This window comes from Urocitellus parryii, chromosome 16 (assembly GCF_045843805.1).
Source record: "Urocitellus parryii isolate mUroPar1 chromosome 16, mUroPar1.hap1, whole genome shotgun sequence".
NCBI classification, from domain to species: Eukaryota; Metazoa; Chordata; class Mammalia; order Rodentia; family Sciuridae; genus Urocitellus; species Urocitellus parryii.
In genome coordinates, this window is record NC_135546.1 from 18,102,477 (window position 1) to 18,120,452 (window position 17,976).

The window sequence follows — 17,976 nt, forward strand, 5'->3', positions numbered from 1 at the left end:
TCCTGCCTCAGCCTCCAAGTCGCTGGGATGACAGGTGTGTGCCCACCATGCCCAGCAAGCCACTCTCTTTCCCCCAATTTTATGGCCCTTTCCAGAACTAAACTGACCCCTTTTTGCAGGGCTGGGCCTCACCTGCTGGGAGGGCTCTGTGACACCCAGGGGACCTCCTGCTGCCTTGCTTACTCTGCCCACTATCTTAGCAGGGATAGGGACACTCCTCTGTCCCCCTCAACCCCAAGAGGCTGCCTCTTAGCTGGGCGCGGTGGCCCACGCCTGTCATCCCAGTAGCTCGGGAGGCTGAGGCAGGAGGATCGCGAGTTCCAAGCCAGCCTCAGCAACAGCGAGGCCCTGAGCAGCTCCGTGAGGCCCTGTCTCTAAATAAATTGCAAAATTGGGCTGGAAGGGACTTGAAGGTCCCTCTGATCCCGTGGAGCCCACAGGGATGGAGGCCAGGCGCACCTGGTCTGCACGTAGTGTCCACTCTCGGGAGTTTGGTCCTGGCCTCTGGGGAAGGAGGATGGCCTTCACCCCACCTACCTGCTTGTCCTGCAGGTCTGAGGACAGCTCATAGCTCTCGGAGAGTGACCGCGAGCGCTTGATGGCGTCCTCCTCGGCCTGCTTGCGCAGGATGGACGTGGAGTGCTGCAGCCGGGGTCTCCGTGGGCGCTGCGGCCCCGCGTGCAGCCCATAGGCGCCGGGCGTGAGCTCGCACTGCTCCGGGCTGAGGCTGGCCCCGGGCACTAGTGGGCCCTGGTGGTAGGCCGACGGGCTGTCCAGGGACGTGCCTGGCTCACTGCTGGGGGCCTCGCCCTCGACGCTGCAGGGGGAGAGAAGTGTCCTGTGAGCGGGCATCGAGGACCCGGGCGCCAGTTGGCCCGCACCTGCTGCCCGCTCCCCGTCCCACGATGGCGTCCCCACGCGCCTGAGGGACCCCGAGGAGACCCTGAGCAGCGCCATCCTGTGGATCCCGGCCACCCACGGGCTTCATGTCCTCAGTCAGACCTGCCCCTCTCCAGCAGCCACCAATGCCAGCGAGTGGCTCCCCGGGGACAACGAGCGGTATGGCCCCGGGGCTGCTGGCAACTCAGTCTGGCACACAGTAGGTGCTCAGTAAATACGCTCAGTCCCTCTCTGTCACCACCTGGATTCTACACGCCCCCAGGGCCTTCTCTGAGTGGCGGAGGCTGGCCTCCAACGTGCGATCCTCCTGCCTCAGCCTCCCAAGTAGCTGGGATCACAGGCGTAGGCCACCGCAGCCGGCCTGAGAGGTCTCCACCAGGCAATTCAGCCAAAGCAGGGACATGAGGGTGGACACTGGTGTAATGGGGAGGAGATGAGGACACAGATGGGCAGGGTGGGGGCCACGTGGAGACACAGGAGGCGCCCTCCAAGAGCCCAGGAGATGGGCCCAAGCCCCCTCCCCTGGCCTCCAGCCGTGACATGCCAGTGTCCCTGGCACCTGGCCCGTGGCACTGTCCGGGCTGGGAACTGGGCACCAGGTTCTGCAGACATTTTCTTTAACCCTTAAAAGAAGGCTGGCAGGGGCCACCCACGGGGAGAAGGCCCTGCCCGAGCCACCAGCACTGAGCAGGAGCCGGCGGTGGGCCAGAGCCCGGGGGTGGCCGCCGGGACCTGCCGCCTCTCACGCCCTCGTGTCCAGCACACCCCTGACCTCTGCACAGTGGTGGCAGCGCAGGGTCAGCCAGGGGGACAGTGGGTGGGGACAGCCTGCAGGTGACTCATCTCGACTCTGGGACTCACAACACTTTTCGCTCCGTGCAGACGCTGGGTCCCCCGTGCACGGCTTTCCAGCGAGGGACAGGCCAGAGGGAGACGTGGACACACATCGCCAGTGTGACCTCTTGTCCCCCTGCCAGGGACCCTGTGCCCGGGACATTACTCAACCCAGGGCTGGAAGGGACTTGAAGACCCCTCTGGTCCCTGGGGCAGGGTGGAGGTCTCAGTGGAAGTGGCCCCAGGAGGACAGGGGACACAGGGCCACCCAGGCGGTGGGAACGCCCTGCATTCAACAGCTGGACAACTGGTCTACCCGGGCCCGCCTGTTCCTGCTGCCCTCAGGGCTGCGGGACTCCGCTGTCCACTGTCGGCTCCCGGGAGGCCCTGGGCGAGACCCGGGGTGAGGCCCGGAAGGAGGCCGGCAGAGACCGTGCAGAGGGAGCCTGGCCCGGAGCCAGGTCCACCCTGAGCCAGGGCCGCTGACCCATCTCAGCTCTCGCTGTCGGGTTCACACAGAGGGACAGAGTGTCCGCTCCTGCCCTGGGCTCTGGCCTCCAGGGACATCCCCCGTCTGCAGGCCTCAGGTTCCCTCTCAAGGACACCAAGGTGGCTCCCCTTCGAGATCCCCAACCTCTGAAGAGCCACCGTCCCCTCTCCCCTGCACCCACTGCTTCCTCTGGGCCAGTGCAAAGGAGGGATGGGGCCAGCTAACGCTCTGCCCAGTGCCCGGTCACAAAACCGCGTTCCTCTACTGACCGTCTGCAGGAGGGAGCGAACCGCCACTCTTGATCTCAGGCCTGTACTCCTCAGAGGACGGAGGACAAAGCCCAGCCCATTCTCCCTGGCCTCCAGACCCAGCCTCCAGGCCCAGCCTCTAGACCCAGCCTCCAGGCCCAGCCTCTAGATCCAGCCTCCAGACCCAGCCTCTAGACCCAGCCTCCAGGCTCAGCCTCTAGACCCAGCCCCCAGCGGGGCCCGCACTCTGTGGCCTGGTCCATGCAGCCCGTTAGCACATCACAGCACCTGCGTCCCCTGCTGTGTTCAGTCAGAGGCCAAATCTGTGTGTCTGAGCCCGAGGCTGATGGGAGACACAGCCAGGCTCCCAGGCTAGAGAGGGGACTCGGTGGTCCCCGAGGCTGAGTGAGTGGCATTGCAGAGACGGACGGGTCTCCTCAGGCCCCTGAGCGGAGCCTGAAGCCCTTGGAGGCACTGAACTCATGGAAGGGGGTGTGACCCCGAGCGGCCACCAGCAGTCAGTCCAGGGCTCAGGACCGAGGCCCAGCCTGGGACCGCGCGGGGCCAGCCTCCCTCAGCCTGGCTGCGTGGCAGGGACACGGAGGACATCAGCGTGGGTGTCCTCGACCCTGGAGGGAGGCGTGGGGCCTGGGAAGGGCCCTTTGGGATACGAGGTGGAAGTACTTAGGGGCTGTGCGGCCCAGAGGTCCTGCTCTGTGACGCTGGGGACCAGCAGGTTCCAGAAGGTTCTAGGGAGAAAGAACCAGGGCTCTCCTTAAGAGCATCCTGTCCAGGAAGGGAGGTTCTGACGGTCACCCCGAGCCGGCCCCTCGACCCCTGGGCAGCATCCCTTTCCTCCTACCCCCAGCCCACGCCAACCGCATTCAACTGTCACCAAGACTAGTCACAAGTGTACGCAGAAGCCAGACGCAGGGGTGCACGCGTCATCCCAGCGGCTTGGGAGGCTGGGGCAGGAGGATCACAAGTTGGAGGCCAGCCTCAGCAATTTAGAGAGAAGCGCTAAGCAACTCAGTGAGGCCCTGTCTCTAAATAAAATACAAGGTACAGCTGGGGACAGGGCTCAGTGGCCGAGTGTCCCTGAGTTCAATCCCTGGTACCAAAAAAGAAAAAAAAAATCTATGCAGATGGTGTCCCCAGGGGTGGGACGCGGTGTCCCCAAGGGTGGGCTTGGCGCCTTTCCGAACTGCAGGGAGAACAAAGCAGAAAACTAATCACAAAAGGATCCAAATGTCCCAACATGACAGGGGACACCCAGGGGACCCGCACGGCCCCGGGCTCAGAGCTGGGGAAGAATTCCTCTGGGATCTCGGAGGACGCTCTCTGACGTGGACGACGTCACATCCTGACGGTGCCCCCAGCAGCCACCCAAGTGCGACGCTCCCAGAGCCCGCGTCAGAGATGACCAGAGCTGATCAGCAGAACGGCCAGTGTCGCCTGCCGACAAGCCCGGGCAGTCGAGGGAGGGGTCGCGATTAGCATCTAGTTGGTGGCCCCTGGTCAGGAAGTCACCAGATTTCATTCCCGGAGACTGGGCTGCACGTGGCTCCTCCTGCCTCCTGATTAGGAGGCCACTCTGCCCGTTTCTTCCTGGGGGGGGGAGGGGGACTGTCCCAAATGTCATGTAACTGTGACTCTTTCCCTCCCAGGCAGAGGGGCAGATGTCCTAGAGACTCGGAGCTCTAAAATGAGGCTCAAGTGCTGGCCACAGTGGCCCACGCCTGTCATCCAGTGGCTCAGGAGGCTGAGGCAGGAGGATCACAAGTTGGAGGCCAGCCTCAGCAAAAGTGAGGCCCTAAATAACTGTCCCTAAATAATATACAAAATGGGGCTGGGGAGGTGGCCCCATGGTTGAGGGCCCCTGGGTTCAATCCCCAGGGGGCTTCCTAGCTGATGGCCGTGGTATGTGCCTATAATCCCAGAGGTTTGGGAGGCAGAGGCAGGAGGATTGCCAATTGGAGGCCAGCCTCAGCAACTGAGTGAGACCCTAACAAAAAAATCAATAAGGAGGCCGGGGACTGAGGCCCAGCGGTCTCGACCTCCAGGACCCAGGGAAACCGGCTTAGAAGTCACGTTCACTGGGCGGTCACACGTGTTTGACTCGGGTTCCCAGGACACGGGCTGAGTGGCTTTGGGTCCTGGAGGTGGACTTGGGGAGGGGCACAGAGCTGCCCCGGTCCCTGGCCCCGGCCTCCCACCTCCTGAGCCTCACCACCCAGGTCAGGCCCCTGCGGAGCTCTGTCCCCAAGCCTGCGCCATCAGATGTCCCTCCACGGCCCCATGCGCATCCTCCACAGCAGCCCAGTGACCATCTCCGACGACACGGGCCACGCGCAGCTCAAGCCACGGGCAGGACAGCCCTGGTCCCTGGCGGTGCCCGGCAGTTTAGAGCTTCTGGAACGTTCTCTGGCAGTTGGGCGGCCCCACGCTCTCAGAGGAGGCTCCGGGTGCGGGGCCCTTCCCAGAGATTCCCCCAAGGACGGACGCCCAGGCGCAGGGAGGTGGCCCGAGGACGCTTCCCCGTCACAGGCCTGGCTGGACCTGAGGCCCTGCGCCACCAGGGACCCGGTGGCCCTCCCCACATCGAGGACACGAGGCCAGCGGCGGGGGATGTGTCTGGGTCTCGGGAAGATGGAGGGAAGCCACTGCCACCTGAGCGGCCAGAGAAGCCACCAAAAGCCACACGAGCCACCAGCCCCAGGGTCAGTTCACGGTGAACGGCGACTGGGTCCCCGAGTCCTGGAAGCTGGCGCAGTCATGTCACCTCCTCCCTGTCCCGGCAGGTGCACCCCAGGACCAGGGTCCCCAGCAGCATAGTGGGCCAGCGGGGGGACCGGAGATGGCCCCCAGAGCAGCGGGGACCGCCACCTGAGGGAGGCACCGGGCGGTCACCATCCACAGTGACCAGTGGCTCTCCTTAGCAAAGGACGCCATGCCCCACGGTGTCCCCGAGTGAGGAAGGGGCTCAGGAGTGAGCGCTCAGGTCCCCACAGGACAGGGGCCAAGGGGACGTCCCCCACCACCAGTGCCACGGGGCCCCTGTGCCCCCTGACCTCTGGGGAGTCCCACCAGGGCCTCCAGGGACCACTGCTGCCCGCTTCCTCTCCCTGTGGCTGTGGGACAGCAGGGGACAGCGGTGGGGGACTGTGACCAGCCCCGGACTCTAGCAAAGGCAGGAGTGGCCAAGGACAGGAGGGACCATGTCCAAGACGGGCACAGGCTGGACGGCAGGAGCCTGGGCTGGGCGGCCCCACTCGATGGCAGGGGTCGGGGCGAGGGGCTGTGGGGTCGAGAGTGACTGCCCTCAGCCAGAATGTCCCCCAGGGCAGCTCTGGGCCCGGGCAGGGGAGCAGGGGACCCCCTTCAGTGTCCATGGTGGTCAGCATGGCCGGCTCCCATGAGACTCAGTCCTATAGGAACAGAGAGGTCAAGTGCCCGCCCCAGGGCGGCACAGCTAGGGCGTGAGGGTGGCCCAATGGGCCTCAGGGTGCAGGGTCGGACCCAGGGTCTCCCTTGGTGGCAGGTCACAGGACAGCGTGGCACAGGCACAGGGCACCAGAGCCTGGGCTCTCCAGGTCCTCATGAGAGGGTCCTCACACCAGCCACCGTCCCCGCCACACCACAGGTGAGGACTTGTGACACGGCAGGGCTGGGGACTCACAAGGAAGGGAGCCAGCGGCTGGGGACACGGTCAGCATGGACGCGGGGCTGACCATCTGGGACTCCTCTGTGAGCCTGCTGGGCCCCAGCTGTGCCGGGTGTCACCACCTGGGAGGTGGCGGGAGCAGGGACCGCCAGGTCAGACAGAGCCGACTGGGCCTTGACCCTGGGGGTCCTTGACCCGGGGCCACATCACTTGATAACACCACCCCCTTCCAAGAAGGCTGGCCCCGGGCTGATGACGCAGGTGACCTTCCGTCTGTGGCTCAATGTCCACCAGAAGCCTCAGGCCAGGGGCCGGCACAGGCCAGAGCAAAAATGCCTTCTGACCTTACGTCTGTCCCCGCTCGCCTCTAGCCCTCCTGGGTCCAGGCGTCTGATTTCCTGAAAGGGACGCCAGATAAGGCAGGGACAGCTCATGTCCAGCCCTCACGTAGGGCTTTGTGTCCCTCTTGGTTGCCTGGGCCACATTAACCAAGGCTGATCACCCAGAAGAGAGGAGGTGATGATGCTCTTGCTCTGCACAGGACTCAAGCCTGTGTCACCTCCAGGCTCCGGACTGGGGGAGGGTGGGACAGACCAGGGCAGGGCCTGGGGAGGACGGGAAGGGACCTCAGACCATGTCCTCCAAGCGAGGGTAGGCATGGCACACTGGAGCACAGCACCAGGGACCCCCAGGAGGAACGCGGGAACTGGGGACAGAGTCACGCAACACGAGAGGCTGACGGCTCAAGTGTCCCTGAACCCCAAGGCCAAGACACCCTCCCCAACCCTGGGTGCGTCACACTCAGAACCAAGGAGCTGGCGGCCTCTGTGGACACTCCAGAAGTCCCCCTGCGGGCTCTGCCGAGAGGACACAATGAGTGGCCCAGCCACCAAGTGACCAGAACATGGTGCAGGACCCTGCCCAGCCTGCCTCCCAGGGCTGCCCAGAGCAGCCACCGGCCTCCGGCTTCCCTCTCTAGTCCCGGCACCTCCCACCACAGGACCCTTGCACATGCCATGCCCCATGCCTAGGGCGGCCTTCTAACTCCCGTCCCTCCCCTCTACCCAGAGGCCACCGATGACTTCACTCTGAACCGCACCGGCCAGCCCTCGGGAGCTGGACTCTCAAGCACACAGCCCGGGCTGTGCCACCAAGCCAGAAAAGACTTTGGAAGTGTGTCCTCTGGGCTGAATGCAGGCTCTGCAGGGAACTTGGCCCTGGGGACAGTCAGCTCTGTGGGAGGGGCCAGACGAGGAGGGCGGCCCTGGGGACAGCTGAGGTCCTGGGGCTCCAGGGAAGGGCTGTGGCTTGGAGGCTGAAGACACTGGGCACGTGCGGACGGTGACTGACAGGAGCAGAGAGGTGGCAGGAGGCAGGGGCTGGCCTGAGACCCCCCCCGCAGGGGACAAGACCCTCGGGAATCCCTGTGCCCACAGGGACCTGGTGTTCTCCCTTGATGCCCCATGAAGTGGGCTTCTGGCAGGGCTTGCTCCAGGAGCCTGGAGTCTGAATGGAACAGTAGGAGGAATGGGGTCCCCTGGCCCTGTGCCCAGCTGACGAGTGGGCATGACCCCCGTCCTGGGTCCCGGTGGTCACCCTAAGCTTGTGGCCTCTGTGGAAGGCCTCGGGACTCCAGGGCACAGCCAGGACCCCTCCCCGGGCCCCTGGCCTGACTGCCCACCGTCTGCGGGGCAGGAAACGGGCCAGGCTGAGTGCCACCAGTCCACCTCCCGGGCCACAGTGTCATCTTTAATTACCAGGCCCCGGGGCCTCCGGCAGTGGCTTTTATATACAGAGAAAAATATAGGACTGAGGACAATGGGTGTCCCCAGGGGAGGCTATTTTTAGCGCTTTCCTTACTGAGCGGCTGGGCATCGCCCTGGCCCTCGGCTGCCCGGGCGACAGGGCAGAAGGACAGCAGCTGGGCACGCAGGGGCTTCTCGGCCACTGGAGAGTCACCAAGAAGATGTGGTCCTGGGGCGCCCCAAGCTGGGGGGAGGGGTGGTGGGCGGCTGACCTGTGTCCCCAGTACCGTGTGGCACTTCCCGCCCCGACGTCGCTATGACAGGCCCCCGGCCTGCTGTGCTCTGGCTGGAGCCTCCGTCTCCCCGGGCACGGAGAGGCGCTGCTGACGTGGCAAGGTGAGGCCGTGCCCAGGGGAGTCCTGGCGGGGCCACTGCCAAGCCGGGAGGGGCCAGTCTCAGGGCAGGCCTGGGCAGCGTCCTCAGGCAGAGCGCTGCTCTCAGCAGGCACACAGGAGGCAGGAGGCAGAGGGCTCTGTGGCCTGGGAGCCCAGGGCTGGCCAACAGCATCCACCAGGGCCAAACCTCACTTCCCTAAACACAGACTGCTGTGTGTCTGCAGGAGCCAAGGACACCTTCTCTGTGCTTCCTCAGGCTGTGTGTCTGCAGGAGCCAAGGGCACCTTCTCTGAGCTCTCTCAGGCTGTGTGTCTGCAGGAGCCAAGGGCACCTTCTCTGTGCTTCCTCAGGCTGTGTGTCTGCAGGAGCTAAGGGCACCTTCTCTGAGCTCTCTCAAGCTGTGTGTCTGCAGGAGCCATAGGCTCCTTCTCTGTGCTCTGACTCATTCCCACTGATGGACCAGAGGCCCAGGAGGGAGGATTCAGAACCCAGCTCATTTCTGACCTCAGAGGCCCCCCCCCCGGGGGGGGGAGGACCTGGCGGGTCTTGGCTGTGAGTAAATGTGGCCAGCAGCCGGGGGGCAGGGAGGCCACCAGGCTGGGCCAGGCGCTGGTGGGGCCGCGGACAGGAAGTGGGAGCCGAGCCCCCGCCCGCCTGGCAAGCACCTGCTTTTCCCTGGGCGCGGGGCCAGCTAGCAGGGGCGGCGGGAGGCCCTGGGTGGGGTGCCCGGGGACGCCTGCCAGGCCCCGTCTGTGGACGCTGCTGGGCGGGAGTCCCTATCAGTGCCCGCAGCCCCAGGGCCCAGCCAAGCCACTCCCCAGCCCACCCCACCAAGAGCCTCTCACTCCCCAGGGCCATCTGTCCTGCACCCCGGGCCCCGTCCCCAGCAGAGCTGGCCAGAGGCCTGGCACCCACCAGCACCCTGTCCCTCACAAGGACATCAAGGGACCTCCAAAGGACAAGCACCCCAGGTCTCTGGCAGCATGGCAGCCTGGGGCTGAGCCAGCCTGGTCAGTGTGGCTCACAGCCTGCTCCGTGGGGCTGGACAGGGCTCTGCTTAAAACACTGCAACATGTGGGTGACACTGTGACATCGGGAGGTCTCATGTGAAAACCCAGTGTTCTGCTGGACTCCGTGGCCCACGCCTGGCATCCCAGCAGCTCGGGAGGCTGAGGCAGGAGGATCGCAAGGTGGAGGCCAGCCTCAGCCACTTAGCAGGCCCTGAGCAACTCAGGGAGACCTTGTCTCTAAATAAAATACCAAAAGGGCTGGGACAGGGCTCCGTGGTCAGGTGACCCTGGGTTCAATCCCTGGGACCAAAAAAAGAATGAACACAGTCAGCCTGGGCCAAGTCCACAACCACCCTTACCCCAGGGTGAAAGGCAGGAGGCCAGGATCAGAGGCCAACTGGGAAGCAGGCGGGGTCGAGGGGGGAGTGAGCGCTGTGGACATCTGGCCGCGGACTCTGTCCTCTAACCTCCTTCTGCAAATGACCACAGGGGTTATGAAGGTCGCCCTCTTCTCAGGTATGGAAGCTGGCCCAGGAGGCCAGACAGAGGGCAGGCCGATCGTGGCCAGCTCGGACCAGCCTCCTCGCAAGGGAAGGGGCCAGCCTTCAGCCTCCACGGGGCCTCACCACCTACCCTTTTCACGTTCTTGCCTCTGACGCTCACACCACCTCGCCTGCTGGCGGAAACAGGAAGCCAAACACCATTTGGTTTGTCACTTTAAACCAGGACTCAGGCCGCTGTGGTGGCGCACGCCTGTCATCCCAGGGACTCAGGAGGCTGAGGCAGGAGGATCGCAAGTCGGAGGCCAGCCTCAGCTGCTTAAAAAGTGTCTTATGGGGCAGAGGCGCCTGGGGCCTCCCATCTGGGACAATCTGAATGTTCCTTGTTCCTCTTAAGGATCCCTCTGTCCTCCCGCGGGCTTGTGTCCAGCACCCACACGCCCGGGTCCTCACTGACGTCACAGGCCCTGGCCCTGGGTCCCCTCACCTCGCAGAACCTGTCGTGTCTACACTGATCCCTCAGGGCGTCAGGGGACAGTGGCTTTGGTCCCAGATCACTGTTCTGTGCAGAGCAGGGGCTGAAAGCTACCCACCAATGCCACCCGTGCTGGGGACCAAGGGACACTCTCCCAGACGCCCGGATGGCCACTACTGTCATCTTTTCACTGACCTTTGCACAAAGAGGGGACACAGCCAGGGAGCGCTCTGCAGGGTCCCACCAGGGACTGTCATTGCGTCAAGAAGCCACAGAGCAAGGACATAAAATGGGAAGGAGGTGCCTTCTCCCAAGGAGCAGCAGCCCCTGCACAGGCCCAGGACGCACAGGTGACCCTCGGGTCAGGGCGAGGACAGGGACAGGGTGCCAAGGAGCCAGGCAGCCCTTGGGGCCCGTCCCCCACCCCAGAAACTGGCAAATAAGAACCGTGAAGAGTCGTTCAAGCTCTAGTCATCTCACGGGACAGAGAGGTGGCCGATCACGACGGTGGTGACCATAGCTACCAGACATTGGGCACCTGGACACATAGGTCACCAGGAGAAGCCTCACATGCCCCGGGGAGTCACTTCTGGCTCCATTTCATGGATGAGAAAAACCGAGGCTCAGACGGGGAAGGAAACAGCCAAGGCTGCATAGCTGAGAAGAGAAGGAGCCAGGGTTCCGAGTGGCCCACAAGACCCGGGCTCTGTGAGGGCCAGTTTCAGGATACGCTATGGTCTCTCGACTGGCCCAGGGCCTGACACGAAGTAGGTGCTCAGAAAAACTGCCTCGTGTGGATAAAGGAGCGCAGGAGACTGCGGGTGGGTGCCTACATGTGTTCCTGGGTGGCCAGGTGCCAGGCCACGTGGGCATCAGCACACAGGCCACGGGCCCAGGGCCTGAGCACCTGCCCCATGACGGTCTGGCCATGGCAGCTAGGGCAGTGGTGGGTCTAGGTGGCGCCCAGCCATAGTCCCACCGCGTGGTCATGGATTCCTGCTCTGCGTAGTTCTCACAAGGACAGCAGCGGGTCCTCAAGGCCATACCAGTAAGTTCCTCGGAAGCTGGAGTGGCCTCTAAGGCCATTGAGATTGGCTTTTGTGGCCCAATGACAAATCACACCCCCGCCTCTGTGCGCCCTCCCCCTTCCACACGCGCGAGCGGCCACCTCTCCCCAGGCCTCCAGCCGGGGCCCAGCCCACGGGGCGCTGCCGACGGTCGCCAGGCCTCTCAAGCTCACTGGACGGACATTCCATGTGTCATCAAAATCCAGAGGAAACTTACAAAAGAGGAAGGAAGAAAATACAGCCGGTCAGCACAGCTGGGAAGGACACACTGACGTGGACAAACACACACAGCCTCTGACCGCGGGACCCCAGGGCTGGCCTGCCCGGCGAGGCCACCCACTTGCTCAGAGGCCCACAGACGAGCGGCACAGTCAACCCCGATCGCTGAGGTGCCCTGGACTTAGAGATTCTCCTGGTAAAACCAGGAGCCCGCGCTCTGCAGAATCCAGCCACAGTACACTTCACACAGCTGGCACAGTGGCCCACGCCTGTCATGCCAGTGGCTCGGGAGGCTGAGGCAGGAGGATCGCAAGTTGGAGGCCGGCCTCAGCAACGGCAAGGCCCTAAGTAACTCAGCGAGACCCTGTCTCTAAATAAAATGCATAATAGGGCTGGGGAGGGGCTCAGGGGTGAAGAGCCCCTAGGTTCAATCCCCAGGGCCCCCCCAAGACCAAAAAAATCCTTGATGCATGCACAGACAGGAGCTCCCAGAGGCCTGGCCAATGCCCTCCAGAAACACCTAGTGCCCAGCCCCCACTAGGTGACTCTGCAGCCTGCCCGCCTGCCCGCCAGCGCCTCTGGGCTGGATCTGGGTAAATATCAGCACAGCTCGCTCAGAATCAGGCTCCCGAGGCTTTGGAGAAGGCTGAAATCCCGGTGGGGCCCCCAGACGACAGCCAGGCCGACTCAGGCACAGCTGGGACACTCTGGTGGAGTCCCTGGCACCCGGCCCTGCTGTGCCCGTTTGGAAACCAGGGAGCAGAGCCGCGGGGCTCCGAGGTCCAGTGTAGCCCAGCATCAGGCTGCTGCCCTGCATGGGCCACGCGGAATGGCCAAGGCTGTGTGCGGGTGGCGTGGCCGGGCCTGGACTGGCTTTTCTCGGGCCCACTACAGACTGGGCTCTCCTCGGATCACTGGAGACTGGAGGGTCCCTTCTGGGTTTGGAGAGGCGGCGATGGCCAGCTGGGAGCACCCTGGGTGGTGGCAAAGGGCCTCTGGAAGGCTCTAGGAGCACAACTCAGCCCCAACAGCCCAGAGGTCCAGGGCGCTGTCCAGCCACCCCGGGCTTCCTTCGGAACAGATGTGCCACATGTTCTGCGGCCACTGGGCCCCACCTGCTCTGAGGCTAAGGGGCGGTTCTCCAGCCCCAGGACACCTGGCCTGGCCCCTGCCATCGGGGAGCGACGGCTCATGTGCAGCGCAGACTCAGAAGGCCCCCAACTCCCTGCAGCTGGAAGGGCTTAGAGCAGGGACCAAGGGACTTCTGAGAAGGAACGTGGGACTGAGGAACCCACACAAGAGGCGGTTTCAATGACACGCTAGGTGGCCTGCGGATCCTGGGGAAGTCCTCACGGAGGGGCAGAAGGAGGCGTGAAGGAGTCCAGCCAGGACAAGTGGCTTCCCAGTGGCGGTCGGTCGCCTGCTCTCCCTGGACCGGGGCTGCACAGAACAAAGACAAGGAGCCTCCTGCTGGGTCCCTGGTGCCTGGTGCAAGCTACTACTGAGTATACAGTAGGTACTCCATAATCGCGAGTCTTGGTGCTGACGAGGACTCCAGCTGTGGCTCCCCTGCCACCTGAGGGTGATGGTAACGGGAGGAGAAGGCGCAGACAGAGAGCGACAGCTGAAGGGCTGCTCAGGGTGGCCGCCACGTGTGGAGTGAGGATATCGGGACCCCCAGCCCCAGCCCGGGCCACTGATGCCAGACAGATGGTCCCGCAGCTGCAGCCTGCCTGGCCCCCGCCCCGGATCCAGGGACCCGCCCCCCTGTCTGCACAACCCCACACAGAGCCTGAAGCACTTGGGATGGGGAGGGGACCGAGGGGACCTCATGCAGGGTCTTCATGCAACTGCCAGGCACGCGCACTTGCAGAATTTTGGAACTGAAAGATCAAAAGGCTCCAGGTGGGCCTCCCCCAGCGGGGACCCACACAGCCACGACACAGCCACGTCTGTTTGCAGACCCGCTGCCTCGCCTCCCTCCCCTGATCCTTGGAGGGGCCGCAGTCGGCTCAGGGGGCAGCTGCCCGGCGAGGGAGAGAGGAAATCAATATTCCCCGCACACACCCCCTGCTCACAGACAGCCGCTGAGGCCCCGCCAGCCGCCCACAGCTCACAGGGCGGCCGATCAGATGCCAGCTCCAGCCCCGGCCATGACAGGCCCCCTGGCCCCTGTGTGTAAACAACACCCCCGACCAGCGGCCCCCTCCAGGCCACACCGAGTCACACACAGCAGCCACACACGCAAACCTGAGGTCCGGCACCTTCGCAGGTGGCCCTGCCAGGTGCCTGGCTCCCAAGCCCCCACTGATTGGCACAGCTGGGACATGACCCACAACTTGAACCTGCTCAGGGTCTCCCTGATGAGGTGGACACACAACTCAGGGACAAGCCCAGGGTCTCCCATGGACACAGCCGCAGGAGCCTCCCTGGCTGCCATCAGACACAGAGCCCGGCCCCCCCATCCCCCGCCCCGCCACAAACTTCTGTCACATCCGCCTCTGGCTCTGCCACCCGGCCACCCACAGCAGCTCCCACCCGGGGTCCCCGAGGGCAACTCCGACACAGAGGTCCCCAGATCCCTCCCTTGTCCCCCAGGAACAGGTCCAGCGGGCGACCCTGCAACACCGGCTCTAGCAGGGGCACCCTCGCGCCCCATCCGGGCGTCCCCTCTTCCGGGCACTCTTGGCCACCAGACAGTGCCCCCCCACTCGTCACACCCCGAACACGGGGGTCCCTGGCCGGGCCTCGGTCCAGGAGGCCCTGCCCTCGCCCCCGCGCCCGGCCTCACCCGCTGTCCAGCTCCAGCTCCAGCAGGGACTGCGTCCTCTCCGAGCTGCAGTGCAGGCACCACATGGCGGCCGGGCGGCCGCTGCCCCGGCCCGAGCAGGGACCCAGGCCCAGCGCGGCCCACCGGCTCCCAGGCTCACACCCTCGGCCCGAGGGCCCGGCTTCCTGCCGCGGGACCACGCCGCGTCCCCGGGCCCAGGGCCTGCCGGCTCCCGCCGCTCCGGGCCCGGTGTCGATCCCAGGTCAGCCGAGCCGGCCCTCCGCCGCCGCCCGCCTGGCGCAGCGACAGTCCCGGCCGGAGGAATGTGGCCCGGGAGGGGCGGGGCCAAGGAGGGGGCGGGGCCGAGGGCGGCGGGGGAGGGGCCGAGAGGGGCGGGAGACGCGCGAAGCCAGGGGGCGGGACCGAGAGGGGCGGGGCCGAGAGGGGAGGGGGAACGCGGAGCCAGGGGGCGGGACCCAGGGGCTGGGAGAGGCGCGAAGCCAGGAGGCGGGGCCTAGAGGGGCGGAGCCGAGAGGACCTGAGCCGAGAAGGGCGGGGGGGGGGGAGCGCGGAACCAGGGGGCGGGACCGAGAGAGGCGGGGCGGGGCCAGGCAGAGCCGCGAGGGCGGGGCTGCGCGGGGATACGGGGGCGGGGCCGAGAGGGGCCAGGCCGGGCCGTGCAGAGCCGTGGGGGCGGAGCCTAGGGGGCGTGGCCGCGCGGGGCCGCGGGGGCGGTGCCGGGGGCGGGGCGGCGCCCTGGGAATCCCGGGCGGGGCGGCGCCCTCGGGTCCCGTGAGCTCCGGAGGCGCGGGAGGCGCGCTCTGCGCACCCGCTCCAGCTCCAGCACCTCCCAGTGGCCACGTCTTCCCGGCGACGACGCACGACAAATACAAAGCACCCGGCCGCTCACCCGAGGCTGCTCCGCAGACGGTGGCCTCAGTTCCTAAGGCCCGACTGGGGCCTCGCGGAAGACGCGCCCGCCCCGGGGACGAGGGCGGGGTCCCACCCGGCGTCACCCTGGGGGAGGATCCGATGGAAAACTGCACAACTTCACAACACGTCCCCTCGCCCGGCCAGCCCCCGCAGCCCCACCGTGCCCACTGCCACCCAGAGAAGCCCCGCAGCCCCGGGTACTGACAGCACCCCAGAGCTGCTCCTGGCGACATTGTGCACAGGCGACCCCGGCCGGCGCCCAGACAGGAGACCAGGCTCTGCTCACTGGGCTGCTCGAGGGTCCTCGCCTCGCCCCACTCTCCTCTAGGGCTGCCCATCCCCATGTCTGTCCATCGCCTATTACTTCCCGTCCCCGGGTCCACGAAGGCGGGCTCAGCGGTGACAACCTGGGTAGCGAGCGCGTGGACAGACACCACCAGACCCAGCTGCCCCGGGTCGCACCACCAGCGCGAGGCCAGCTCCCGGAGGACCAGGCAGCTGTCACATCTGCGGGGATCAGGAAATCACAGGAGCCACTAATGAAGGGGCCCGGTCTTGTGCCCTTTGGAAGCTTTCATTTGAAGACAGCACCCAAGCTGCCCCAGCCTGCCTCCCCAGATCCAGGCTGGCGCCCCAAGGCTGAGCCCCGATTACTGCCCAGAGCCACATTCCTCCCCTTGGGCTCCCATAGTTTCTTTGCTACATTAAAAATAAAAAGAAAGCCAGACATGGTGGCAAATGCCTGTAAGCCCAGCAGCTCAGGAGGCTGGGGCAGGAGGACTGCAACTTAGAGGCCAGCCTCAACTTAGGCCCTAAATAACTCAGGGAGACCCTGTCTCTAAATTAAAAATAAAAAGGGCTGGGGATGGGGCTCAGGGGTCAAGCACCCCTGGGTTCAATCCCTGGGACCAAATAAATCCTTAAAGACAGAATGGGAGGGCAGATTGGCCAGAGACGGACCAGGGCTTGCGTTACATTCCAGCAGAGAAAGCAAAGAACCCAACGGGCCAAGCATCTGGGTGGACCTGTCTCCCAAGAAGACGTACAAATGGCCAGTAAGTGCGCGAAAAGATGCTCAAGGTCACATCAAAGGATGACACACTGCCACCCCATGTTCTAAGGAGGTGATGAGCCAAAACATGGGCAAAAGGACCTACACACAGAAGGTTCTAGAAGACCACTGGGCTGCCCTGCTCAAAGCCTGGCCCTTTCCCTCCTGCCACCAGCAACTCCCGGTATTGTTGGTCTGCCAAGCAGGACACGCAGCGGGAGCGAGGGGCACGCTCTGTAGGCCCCTGGCCCCAGGGTGGCCCTTCCCCGGGATCCCTCCTGACTTAAGTCCCTTTTTAAATCCCAGCTTGAACCACGCCACCAAGCCCAATCTGGCCAGCAGTGAGGCCCTGTCCAGGAGCGCCTGGACAGTTTTCCTGACCAAAGGACTGGACTGCACAGACCTCACGTCCACCACTTGGGCACTTTGCTTTCTGAGTCTCATTAGCCATTTAACTGAGCAAGTACTAACCAGCACCTGTTCTTGCCCCTCAGTGCCTTCTGAGGCCCCAATGAGAAGGCACTGGTGTGACCACCATCCCTGGGCGTGGTGTCGTGTCAGTGGGGACAACCTGGAACTCTGTCTGGGGAAAGGCTCCAGTGATGGGGGCATTTGGGGCTGGGTCTTGAGGGACGAGTAGGAGTTCGTGTCTGGGGTCGCAGGATGCAAGAAGTCAGAGAGCCTTTAGGGCCACCATCCTGGGTCTCAGCCCTGAGTTGCTTGCTTTGGCCCATTTCTCGTGCCACAACCTAACTCTGTCCTCATCCTCCTGGGTTCTAACGCCCTGATGGCCCCAGGGGTCTCCTCGTCTCCTGGGACAGGCCTGTGGCACCCTGATCTCAGAGCTCTCAGGGTGACATCGGGTAGCTTCACGTGGCTGACCTCAGGCCTATGTGGCCTGGTTCTGGGCCATCTGTCCACCTGCGGTCAAGTTTAGTGTCCCCTCTCGTGGAAGCCACGCCCCCTGGCCCTGCCCTGGGTCCTTTCATGTCACCAAGGAGCGGCACGGTCACTGCCAGGCAGGGCTGGGTGTCACTCTCCCCCATGGCACCCTGGGCTTCCAAGGGCCCTAAGAGGGGACACTATTGGGAACAAATCCTAGGACTTCTTTAAAAAGTCACTGAACTTTAAAAACCCAGTGAACTAGCCAGGCGCAATGGCCTACAACTGTCCTCCCAGCGGCTCAGGAGGCTGAGGCAGGAGGATCGCAAGTTGGAGGCCAGCCTCAGCAAGTCAGCGAGACCCTGTCTCTAAACAGATAAAAAACAAAACAAAACAGGAGTCCATCTGCGTATTAAATGGAATGTCAAAGTCAAGGGAATCTAGAAAAAATATACAGAAAGAGTTGCAAGGCTGGCTGTCACAGCGCAGCCCCTGGAGGCCACCAACTCTGGCCCAGAGCAGGGCTGACCAGGAGAAAGCAACTGTCCCAGAATCTGCTGGCGGGCGGGGGGCATTGGGGATTGAACTTAGGGGCACTCGACCCCCGAGCCACATCCCCAGCCCTGCTCTGTGTTTAATTTGGGAACAGGGTCTCATGGAGTTGCTGGGGGCTTCCCTTTTGCGGAGGCTGGCTTTGAATTCACGATCCTCCTGCCTCAGCCTCCAGAGACCCCTGGGTGACAGGCGTGTGCCACTGCGTCCGCCTTTACTTTTAAACAGTGAGTTCACAGCC

The 17,976-nt window shown here is 64.4% G+C and overlaps 1 protein-coding gene across 8 annotated transcripts in view; it reads right to left on the reverse strand.

Moving 5' to 3' along the window:
- The window catches only part of Iqsec1 (IQ motif and Sec7 domain ArfGEF 1), a 179,699-nt gene that overhangs the window by 24,035 nt on the left and 137,688 nt on the right, over positions 1–17,976 (reverse strand). For 6 of the 8 annotated variants that reach the window (XM_026415072.2, XM_026415073.2, XM_077793538.1 and 3 more), the window contains one exon: positions 538–817. In XM_026415072.2, the coding sequence (XP_026270857.2) occupies positions 538–817 (280 nt within the window). Of the gene's footprint in view, positions 1–537; positions 818–8,153; positions 8,176–14,338; positions 14,626–17,976 lie in introns of those variants that run through there. The other 2 variants (XM_026415071.2, XM_026415076.2) reach the window with 2 other exon arrangements.